General features: G+C 35.8%; 1 protein-coding gene across 1 annotated transcript; it reads right to left on the bottom strand.

Annotated features, from left to right (window-relative positions):
• Positions 1–1,653: 1,653 nt before the first annotated feature.
• On the bottom strand, positions 1,654–2,604 carry LOC123904317. Its single transcript, XM_045953996.1, has one exon. It carries the CDS (start codon positions 2,602–2,604, stop codon positions 1,654–1,656), a length of 951 nt encoding a protein of 316 aa, XP_045809952.1.
• Positions 2,605–12,681: the final 10,077 nt, after the last annotated feature.

Genomic DNA, 12,681 nt, shown 5'->3' with positions numbered 1-12,681 from the left:
GAACAAGCAAAGCAAGAATATAATGTAGATATTGGTGTTGAAGAAACAGCTACCAGGGATCAAAATTTGGTGAATAGTGGTATAAGGATGAACATGCTATTCTTTCCGAGGCAGGAGATGAAGAAGAGGTGAAGAGGGATTTACTGCCTTATGTAAAATCGACTTGTAAACCCGTAGACTCATACGAATTGACCTCATATTAAAAATAATATATGCACAACAAATATACTATGTAATACAATAAAATCATCCATTATATAAATTTTTAACTTAATTATAAAGCAAAAATCTAACATGAACAAAATCAAACTGAAACAACGAAGATAATGAACCAAGTGTGAAAACCGAGATGGAAAAAAGATAAAAAGCCGTTTTTCAAATTTCCCGCGAGTTTAACAACCATGACCGCCACTGTGGAAGATGAAAAAGAGAAGGTGCATAAAGACCAAAACCAACAATCCAATTCACAGGAAGCATGAACATGTAAAACTAAAACAATTGAATCACACAATCTAACAGAAGACCAAATTTTTTCTTTTCCCACGAGTTTAACTACCAAATTTTTTCTTTTCCCGCGAGTTTAATAACCATGACCGCCGTTGTGGAAGATGAAAAGAGAAGGTGCATAAAGAGCAAAACTATCACACACGCGTGCGCGCACGCACGCACACAATCCAATTCACAGGAAGCATGAACATGTAAAACTAAAACAATTGAATCACACAATCTAAAAGAAGACCAAGTTTTTTCTTTTCCCGCGAGTTTAAGGACCAAATTTTTTCTTTTCCCGCGAGTTTAACAACAATGACAGCCGCTGTGGAAAATGAAAAGAGAAGGTGCATAAAGACCAAAACTATCACACACGCGTCCGCGCGCGCACACACACAATCCAATTCACAGGAAGCATGAACATGTAAAACTAAAACAATTGAATCACACAATCTAAAAGAAGACCAAATTTTTTCTTTTCCCGCGAGTTTAACGACCAAATTTTTTCTTTTCCCGCGAGTTTAACAACCATGTCCGCCGCTGTGGAAGATGAAAAGAGAAGGTGCATAAAGACCAAAACTATCACACACGCGCGCGCACACACACACACACACACACAATCCAATTCACAGGAAGCATGAACAGGTAAAACTAAAACAATTGAATCACAAAATCTAAAAGAAGACCAAATTTTTTCTTTTCCCGTGAGTTTAACGACCAAATTTTTTCTTTTCCCGCGAGTTTAATAACCATGACCGCCGCTGTGGAAGATGAAAAGAGAAGGTGCATAAAGACCAAAACTATCACACACACGCGCACACAGACACACACACAATCCAATTCACAGGAAGCATGAACATGTAAAACTAAAACAATTGAATCACAAAATCTAAAAGACCAAATTTTTTCTTTTCAGTTTCAGAAAGGTCAAGGGAAATGTGCATTACAAAAATGTAAGATATCAACAATGCAATGCCTCCCCACTAACATAACAATGCAGGTGATCATCAATTTAACAACTATTCTATCAAATTCCAATTCTCAGTCATTTTTCTTCCCTCAAAATAAACCTATGCAAAACACTTTCTCATAACACTACACACTATCATGCTGCTAGAACTAGACCTAGCCAAAGAACAAAAGAACAAGAAAAAAACCATATCATCATCCATTGAACCGTACCCCGACGAAGACATCATCAGCTCCTTCTGTAAACTCCAATTCACAATCCTTAGCATCCACACCCACATTCAAGTTACTATCAAAATCAAATCTTGTCACTCTGTTCACAACACTCTTCCTTGCCACAGTCTTCATCCTCGTCTTCGGTTTCTCGTTCCCTTGCATTTGATGATCATCTTGAATCACCTTCTCAAAACCATCATTTCTCACACCACCACCAGCACCACCAGCACCACCCACATTCCCCCATTCTTTCTCCCAATCACCATCATCATCAGAAACATACACAAACTCAGCAGAATTTTCATTTTCACTCTCATTACCAACTCCCTTCACCTCATAAAACTTCAATGGGACTCTAGCACGGCATTTATAATACTGCCGCCGCTCTTCCCCTTCAACCACCGTCGCACCAACTTTCACCGGCGGCTTAACAGCAACACCGTGAAAAGATTTACTACAACCCTGACACATCAAAGAACAACCCTCATACTTCTTCTCATACTGATACAAATTCCAGCAATAAGGACATGCAGTCCAAAACGTAGCGGAGGTGTCAACAACACCACGGTCGTAAACAGCGCGGCGATCAGGGTCAGAAAGCACGTGCCAAGCTTCACGAACACGTGCTAGGGCTTCATCTTGAAAAGGGAATTTTTCAGTGCTTGTAGGGTCTAGAAGGATCGCGAACTTCGCGTAATGTTGACGAGCTAGGTCACGGTTAACGGCTTCGGAGCGGCGGAGACGGAGGACTGAGTAGTGGTCGGGGGCGGAGAGAACGTCGGCGATTGTGAGGATACGGCCGATTGAATCGGAGAGAGGTAAACGGCGGGCGAAGTCGCTGCAGGCTGTGAAGTTACGGAGGGAGAGCATAGAGATGCATGATGCGATTGGGTTTTCGGGTTCGGATTCGGATCCTTTGAAAGGATCCATTTGGGTTATGATTTTGGTGTGTTGTGATGTGTGAGGGAGAAGAAAGGGTTAAAGAGAATTGAAATGTGAAATGAAATCAAATGATAGAGAGGGTGAATGAAGGGTGGTTTGGTCATTTTATAGAGTTGGTTGTTTCTTTCGACCGTATTATATTATATTAGGATCATGTTAACATGTGCCCTAAGGGCACATGATAAGCTACCTAAAAAAAGAAATGTAGCATTTAATGATACAAAAATATTAAATGATACAAAAGCTACCTACAAAAGTATTATAATAAATTTTTACTATATTGGTCTTCTTAACATGTGCCCTTAAGGGCACAAGTTAACATTCCCCATTATATTATTACGTTTCTGATTTGATTCTGTTTCGGTTTTTCTCTTAGTTATGAATTAATGATCAGTGATAAACATTCATTCATTTATACTGATGGATGGTACTAACTACTATGCAGTAAGTATGCATATGACTGGTCAATGTGCATGGTCAAGTAATTCTTTTTGACTATTGTAATAAAGGAAAGTGTTATGAATAGTATAGATGTGGATGTCCATTTGTCTAGGCCCATAATCTTGGCCCATGTAATCTCCTATATATATGACTATATCACAATGTAAAACACACACCTTGAATAGAACAATACAATACTCTATTCCTTTCTCTTCTCCCTTTTCTCTCCTTCTTCTCTATTCTAGTTATTCTCTAGAAATAGTTCATAACACGTTATCAGCACGAAGCTCTAACATGATATATTTGAGCCTTATTTATGTTGGCACGTTACATTTTACTAATTTTCTTTGAATACATTAAGTTTTGAGTTTATTTTATGTTGATTATTTTTCCTTAAGCTTTTGAATAGGTTTTTTTACTTATAATTATAATTCGGTTACAGTTTGCAAATATAAACTGATTTTAATTATTCGGTTACTTATTTAAATCAATTTATTGATTATAATTCTAAATGCTACTATGGTTTCAAATAAAAAATAATAATTTAAATGTAACTATTTTCTTATTCCGCTGAAATCAACATAAATATTTCTTCTAATTCTCATACAAGTAAATTATTGCTATTCATGAAAAATTAAAGATTATATTTTTTTTTGGAAGGAATTAACTTTTTATATTTGGTAGTACAAAAAAAAAAAAAAAAATTATTGAAGGCTCCAGAAGAACCAATACATTTCTTATCAAAAGAAAAGGGAACCAATACATTATTATATCGAGAAACAAAGTTACACTTTGCCAATGTATTGTATATTTTTAAGTCTTAAAGAAATTTTTTATGTTTGAAGGATGTTCGCATAAATGAATATCATATTGAAACAAGAAACGACGGAGATATGTTATCTCTATATTACGAGACATATTATCAACTTTTGTCTCTAGTTTGTGGTGTACTTATGATATTAGTGCAACTTAAGCACATGTTTAAGTAAACCAGAAGTTTACAATTTAAATTATATTAAGTTTGTAATTGGCAAGATCGGATGGGTCATCCCGAATCTATTATGATGTGAAATATAAAATAATTTTATATGAATTGAAGGGCCTGAAGTTTCTTCAATCTAATAATTTTTATGTGTTACTAGTTCCCGAAGGAAGTTGATAAATTAAGTAAATGAGCATCTTTTATTTTTTAGAATATATATATAAGGTGATATTTGTAAATCAATACACCGATCATGTGGACCGATTAGATTCCTAAAATTTTAATTGATGCATCAACTAAATGGTCACATGTATGTTTGTTATAAACTCACAACCAGAAGTTTGTGAGATTATTTTTATGAGATCATTTTATATATATTATTCTAGAAAGTATTTGATAAATATCATATGTTAATTGAAATTTATACCAAACATCTTGTGAAATATGTTCATACAAACAAAAAATAATGGACCTGAAGATCCATTCTAAGTTATAGTTGGGAACACTCAAACATGTATGTTGAGATATTGAATAGCATCATGCCAACAAATTATTATATACATAAGCTCTCCCCTAATTTATTTGAATTTTAGTTTATAAACCTATTTTCCCATATAAACATTTTTGGATGTGTTGGGTACGTCTCAATTGCTCCAATATAATGCATTTAAATGGGTAGTAAAAGAATATTGGGAAAATAATTTTTATATGAATCTCCAAAGTGAGCCAATAATTGGAGATTTTTTTACAACTTTATGGGTTGATTATCAATTGGTAAATTAGTTTTCCCAATATTAGGGGGAGATAATAAGCAGCTAAAAATATGAACTAGAAGTTCAATTGAAATGTTTTGAAATAAATTAATAATTGTTATTTTGATCCTCTTAGAAATCAATATGAACCAGAAGTTCAAAAGATAACTCATTTGCAAAGTTTATGAAATCAATCAACAGCTGCTAATGCTCCAATAAAAATGAATGTCTCTGTTGGACAATCTAATATTGCAAATGATTCTTAACCACGCTTGAAGCATGGTAAGCAAATCGGTTTCAAGGATAAATTCCTCAAATAAGATAAGGAGCTAAAAAAAAGAAAGATGACCCAAGTGAGGATATGAAAATCTCAAAAGAGCATTTGACATAATTGATTTTTCAGTTCCAGAAGAACTTATTAGGTACCTAAAATTTATGAAAATAAAGAGATCTCAATAAATTATGTCATGAATGGAATACGATGAAACCGAGATGAAGTCAACGTTGACAATATTTTTGCACATAATAAAGCGCTATATATGTGATAAATGACAATGAGGATCATAAATCAAAGTCTATTAAGGATTATAGACAATGAAATGATTGACTAAATAGATAGACGCAATTGATACAAAATTAAACTAGCTTTGCAAAGCGAAATGTTTTTGGACCAGTAGTCCATTTCATCTGCAGATGGAGATAAATCGATATGAATAAGTTTTAAAGAGAAAAATAATAAAAACAAAATGTTTAGAGTTTGAATTGTTATTCAAGTATATTGATAAATGTCAATCATTGATTTTCAAGAAGCGTATTCACCTGAAGTGAATTCAAAAAATTAATTAAGTTGAGTAGCATCTGAAATACTCAATTCATGTGAAATATGTGTTTTAACGTATTTGACTGGCTCACTTGATAATGATGAGGAAAGATGAGCACTATAGAAGATAAATCAAGAATGTGTTTTGGTTGAAGTATATAATTCATCAGATACAAGAATTTGTGAGTTTTCTTCTAAAGGGTTCTTGCAACGATTCAACGTGAAGATAATGTCGCACAAACTACATATTTGGAGAAGAGTATATGATCAAGAAGATAAGACAGGTCTTTCTACAAAGTCAATTTCAAGTAAAACTTTTGAGCAACTACTACAACTACATAAGATTATTTGAGTTTCTTCGTCTCATATACAATTGTCTTTATGAGGGGGAGATATAAATATGTTCTGCACTCTTTTTTCCTTTACCGTGGTTTTGTCCCACTGGGTTTTCCTGGTAAGGTTTTTAACGAGGCAGTTCACACACAAAAGATGTTGTACTCTTTTTCCTTCACTATGATTTTTCCCACTGGGTTTTTAATAGTAAGGTTTTAATGAGGCATATCATCGATGGACATCCAAGGGGGAGTGTTATGAATAGTATAGATGTGGATGTCCATTTGTCTAGGCCCATAATCTTGGCCCATGTAATCTCCTATATATATGACTATATCACAATGTAAAACACACACCTTGAATAGAACAATACAATACTCTATTCCTTTCTCTTCTCCCTTTTCTCTCCTTCTTCTCTATTCTAGTTATTCTCTAGAAATAGTTCATAACAGAAAGCAAATATTTCTTTTAATTTTTTTTATAAAAAATTGTTATAAGATTCATTGAATAATTTGTAGAAAAAAAAAAAATTCATTGAATAATTAGTTTATATTATATATGAGATATATTAATTTTCAATAAATTTAAAAAATTAATTATTAAAAAGGACACGAGAGTAATTTCATTTGACCAATTTCGTGGATTTTGTTCGTTAGGAGAGAGGATTCTCTCAAGTTCAAAAATAAATTGAGGAAATAATGTGGATAATTGACCATTGGATCATAAATATAAAATAATATTTAAATTTAAAAGAAATGGAAGAAAGTTGATTGATGGTTGAGATATGAAAATTGAGGAAAAAGAAATTGAAAGGATTCATTCTCGTTCGTTAGAATTTGCAAAAACATATTAGGTTGGCAGAAACAAAGTCATTCAAGTTTAAAAAAATAGAGAATAGAAGATATAGCGATAGTGTAAAATTTTAAACTGACATTCAATGAGAATATTGTATTTTGTCAAATCACAAAGATGATCTAAACTTTGTTGTACGATATGGTAAATTTGTGATTTTTTTTTATTGAATAAATGTGTTAACCTATTTTACATAATGTCACTGCATTAACAATAAACTAAGAAAAAAATCAAACTATTTCCTTCAGTTTGGAAGTCTTGGTGGTTTCTCCAAAAAGTCTCGATTGACTTTAATATAATTTGGATTTCAACTCTTTTTACTATTTGAAAGAACCGTAATTCGAGGCTTTTCCACAATAAATCAGAACAACTTCATTCTCTTTTGCAAAAGGTTAAACTCCAAACTTTTTGGTGGCTCAAATCTTATTATGTTGTTTTTTATTTCGATTATTCGGTCTGGAGGGTTAGCCCTGTTTTATGTTTTGAGGTTGTAACATAATTTTGTTTCTTTGGCTACTTTGTGAGGTTTCTCCTTTTGTATTATGTGGATTCTTTAACCCTTTCTGGTACACCTTGTGCGAAATGAGCTAGCGTTATTTTTTAATATATTTGTTTGGCTTCTTGAAAAAAAATCAAAGTAATTGCTAATAAAGGATAAAAATAAAAAAAAGATACACAAAATTTATGTTGGCTCGTGATTTTTATATGGGTTATGTTAAATAGTACCCCAGAGCACTTGTTAAATTCACAATTTCAACTGTTAAATTCAAAATTTTATATTATTTTTGGAAAGAATTTTAGTGTGCCAACTCCTCATTAAACATCATGTTATGAAAATATCGACTTTGTTTGATTTTTCATTATGACTCATTTTTTATAGATAACTTAATCGTATTTTGGTTGTATTGTTAAGCTTCATGTTTTTTGTCCAAAATTGTTGGTCGAGTTTACTATGAAGCAAACTAACATAGTTGCTCATGAACCAGCTAAGGCAACTATACATATGGCTAATCCTTAAGTGTTAAGTTGATGGTTTGACACCTTGGAGGATGCGGACAACCTTATATGGCACTCTCAGGTTCCCTTGAAGGTTTCCATCTTTGCGTGGCGTTTGTTGCGGGACAGGTTGCCCACGAGAGCAAACCTGGTTACTCGTGGCGTTTTGCCTCCTACGGCTGCCACTTGTGTTTTTGGATGTGGAGCGGCTGAGTTGGCCCATCATTTATTTCTCTCCTGCAGTATTGCTGGATCACTTTGGGATTTAGTTCGTGCATGGATTGGCATTTCCTTGGTGGATTCCACGTCTCTGCGTGACCATTTTGTTCAGTTTACGGCTTCATTAGGTGTATCTCGAGCGCGACGGTCCTTTTTGCAGCTTGTTTGGCTCGCTTGTGTTTGGGTGTTATGGACAGAGAGAAATCATCGGTTGTTCAAAGGTTCAACGGGCACACCTCATATTTTATTGGACAAGATCAAAGTTTTCTCTTTTCGGTGGTTGAAGACGACGAACATCACGTTAGCTTTAAACTACCATAGTTGGTGGTCTAGTCCATTGTTGTGTTTGGGCCTTGTATGATTTTATTTTGATTGTATCTCTCTGACTCTCTTGTTATTATTTAGTCTACCTCGGTACGTCTTGTGCAGGGGAGGCTGTTTGTGTTAATATATATCATTTTGGCTTCTTAAAAAAAAAAAGTTGATGGTTTGATGCCAAATTATATTATTGATGATATTTCTAATGACACGCATAATAAATTTTGGTCCTTGTTGACAACAAAATAACTACTCTTATTTGTCATATTAATTTTGTATCTCTTCTCATTAGTTATAAATCTCTCACCGGCTACTCCAATTCAAGTAGTCTATTGGATCCAATGTGTATTTCACCTGATGCGAACCCAAACAACTCAATTAATAAACAATAATGTAAATCATGGATATTTACTCTTTAATAAAGTGTGGAAAAATCTGTTTCTGTCATATATCAAAACTGCCAATATATACACGATACCTTGCATACTTTTGGTATCAAAATCCCTAAACTTTTGCCTATCAAATATCCTTAATTATTGCCTATAACAACTTGATCAAAAACATACTGTAAATATCAAATGTGTATAATGACAATAAGTACATTTAATAACATATATTTGGTTTCCTATTACCCCCCCTCAAGTTGGAGCATGCGGATTCCAAATGCCCAACTTGTCAAGTAAGGTATAAAACTGAGTGCTACCCAATGCTTTTGTAAATGTATCTGCAAGCTGTGTGTGAGTAGGAACATAAGACGGTTGCAGATTTTGACGAACAATCTCATCACGGATGAAGTGACAATCCACGTCAATATGCTTGGTACGCTCATGAAAAACAGGATTCTTTGCAATGTGTAATGCTGCTTGACTGTCACAGTATAGTTGTATGGGCATCGAATGAATGATCCCAAGGCTAGAAAGGACACCCTTAATCCACTTTAGTTCACATGTTGTGCTGGCCATTGAGCGATACTCAGCTTCAGCAGATGAACGAGCTACTGTATGCTGTTTTTTGGTCTTCCACGAAACGGGAGAGTGGCCTAAGAAAATAATCCATCCAGTAAGAGACCTACGAGTAAGAGGGCAAGAAGCCCAGTCAGAGTCACACCACCCATAAAGCTGAAGATCAGAGTTGCTATCCAAGAGAACACCTTGTCCAGGATTTCCTTTGAGGTATCTAACCACTCGTAACGCAGCATCCCAGTGCTCTGTCCGCGGTTGCTGCATGAACTGGGAAAGCACATGAACACAATAGGACAATTCAGGTCTTGTAAAACAGAGATAAATGAGGCGACCCACCAGCCTGCGATAGCGATCGGGATTAGCAACAAATGCGCCTTTGGCAAGACCAAGATGATGATTTTGTTCGAGTGGAGTGCTAGCAGGTTTTGCACCAAGTAAACCAACTTCACTAATAATATCTAGAGCATATTTTCTCTGACATAGAAAAACACCTGCAGGAGATCTCGCAACTTCCACTCCCAAGAAATATTTTAATTTTCCCAAATCTTTCATATGAAAACATCTGCTCAAGTAGTTTTTGAAACGTTGTATTGAGTCATGATCATTCCCACATATAATCAAATCATCAACGTATACCAGTACCACTAGTTGTACGTCCTTATCTTGTAATGTAAATAAAGAGTAGTCTGAATAAGACCGTGTGAAGCCATAGTCTTTGAGAGCCGATGATAATTTGGCAAACCAACAACGTGGGGCTTGTTTCAGTCCATATAATGACTTCCGAAGTTTACAAACCATACCTGGTTGAGAGGGCTGAAATCCGGGGGGAGGTTTCATAAAGACCTCTTCCTTTAAATCACCGTGAAGGAATGCGTTATGTACATCCATTTGGTGAAGTTCCCATCTCTTTGCTGCAGCTACTGCTAGAACAATTCGTACAGTCACCATTTTTGCCACCGGAGCGAAAGTTTCGGTGTAGTCGATGCCTTCAACTTGATGATTTCCAAGTATAACAAGCCGAGCTTTAAACCGTTCTATAGTTCCATCGGAATGATACTTGATCTTATAGACCCACTTGCATCCCAATGCCTTTTTATTCACCGGTAGGGGACACACTGTCCACGTGTTGTTATCCTCAAGAGCTTGTATTTCTTGCTGCATCGCTAAGTTCCATCTGTTGTCTTTTACTGCTTCTGCAAATGTCATGGGCTCCCTATCAGCAGTTACGGCTGCAAGAAATTGTTGATGCTGCAGTGAAAACTTGTCACAGTTAGTGTAATGACTAATAGGATAACGCACCTTCGATTGATGTTGTGAAGTGGGTGAACGAGTAGATAGGCTCATTGTTGTTTGTACGGTATTGGTCACACAATCTCGAAGCCTTACGGAGGGAAATTTAGCACGCTTGCCTCGACCAAACTGCTCTTCACTTTCCTCATTTTCTGGTTGTCTATTAGTGACAACATCTTCACTTTGGTGTGTGTTTTCAACATGTTGTCCACCCCTCACATCACCATGAGTCTCTCCTTTTTGCAACTCATCATTTGTAATTTCTTCGCTTTCAACAATCTCAGTGTCACTAATAGCTTCTTCATCTAACATATGTGACATTGCTTCACTGCCGGAGGTTACAGTAGAATGTCCAAAAGGGAATTCATCTTCAAAAAAATCAACATCTCTTGATACAAAATAAGTATTGGTGTCCAAGTCAAAGAGTTTCCATCCTTTCTTTCCATGTGGGTAGCCTACAAACACACACTTCCTACTTCTGCTAGCAAATTTGTCACCATTCCTTCCTTGATTATGTGCATAACAAAGAGATCCAAACACTTTAAGATGTTCATAGGATGGTGGTTTCCCATTTAACATCTCATACGGGGATTTTCCATTTAGCAGCGGTGTAGGTGTTCTATTTATCAAATATCCAGCTGTTAAAATGCATTCACCCCAAAAGGAAATAGGAAGGTTACCTTGAAACTTCAATGCCCGAGCTACATTAAGTATATGTCTATGTTTTCTTTCAACTCGTCCGTTTTGTTGAGGTGTTCCGGTACATGATGTTTGGAACATGATACCAAGTTCAGAAAATTGTGATCGCAAACATGTAAACTCTGTTCCGTTGTCACTTCGAATCATTTTAACTTCCTTTTCATATTGTCTTTTTATTAATGCAATAAAATTCAACAAGGCACGAGGTGCTTCCTTTTTATCTAACAACAAGAAAATCCAAACTGCTCGAGAATAATCATCCACTATAGTTAAAAAATAATAAGCACCACAAGAAGATGGAGTTTTATAAGGCCCCCACAGGTCACAGTGAACCAAGTCAAATGCATTACAAACTTTATGATTGCTTAAAGGGAAACTATCTCTAGTCTGCTTAGCTCTTTGACAAACATCACATGCTTTATTTCCATAATTATTACTCCTACTACTAGTATTTGAAACTAATTTAGTGATCCTCAAGGAAGGATGTCCCATTCGCCTATGCCAAAGATCAAGCGAAATCCCAGCATCAACTTTGAGAGCCTTAGCTTGTCGAATTCCTCTGAAATAGTAGAGCCCATCAATTCGTTCACCCAATCCAATCAGCATCCTCGAAGTGCGGTCCTGCATTACACACAAAGAATTAGTGAACTGAATCATACAATGTGTCTCATCTATTAATTGTGACACAGATATTAGGCTGCAGTTCAATTTAGGCACATATAGCACATTGCTTATTTTCAATCCTCCTTCAAGAATAGTTGTTCCCTCCTTAGTTGCACAAACTTTCTGCCCATCTGGCAGTCCCACAGGACATGCTTGAACATTCTTTAATTCTTGAAGTAGTCTCAAGTTTCCTGTCATGTGATTTGAAGCACCTGTATCAATGATCCATGCTTCTTTACCTGTCATCTTTTCATTGCTATTTCCCTTCTGATTGTTTAGCATTTCCACCAAAGTTTGCCATTGATCAGCGCTTAATCCAATTAATCCTCCCTTGTCCACCTCTGTTATAGCCTCAGTTGTTCTTCCAATAGTGGCTTGAGCTGCATTTGCTCGCACACCCATGCCTCTGCCTCGTCCTTGTGAATGTTGTCCTTTCACCCGAGCAATTCCCTTTGTGTCATGGCGTGGCCTGTCGCCCCACCAGTCTGGATACCCTACAATTTGGAAACAACCTGCGATTTCATGACCTGTCTGATTGCAATTCGAACAGGTTTTGTCTTTTGCGTCACCTCGGCCTCTTGTTCTTCCACCAGTTTTCACCGCTAGGCCAACAATCTCTGTCCGCTCTTCTTTGGATCTAGCGATGGTCTTCACACGTTCTTCTTGTATCAAGGTGGCATAAACTCGATTCAATGATGGCAATGGATCTGATGCAAGAAGACTTGAGCGTGTTGTTCC

The sequence above is a fragment of the Trifolium pratense genome, linkage group LG2 (genome assembly GCF_020283565.1).
Source record: "Trifolium pratense cultivar HEN17-A07 linkage group LG2, ARS_RC_1.1, whole genome shotgun sequence".
Taxonomy (NCBI): Eukaryota; Viridiplantae; Streptophyta; class Magnoliopsida; order Fabales; family Fabaceae; genus Trifolium; species Trifolium pratense.
This window is presented reverse-complemented; position numbering and strand designations above follow the sequence as displayed.

Bases quoted from the DNA above. Each gene is read 5' to 3' on its own strand.
- LOC123904317 (XM_045953996.1), bottom strand. From the start codon at position 2,604: ATGGATCCTTTCAAAGGATCCGAATCCGAACCCGAAAACCCAATCGCA.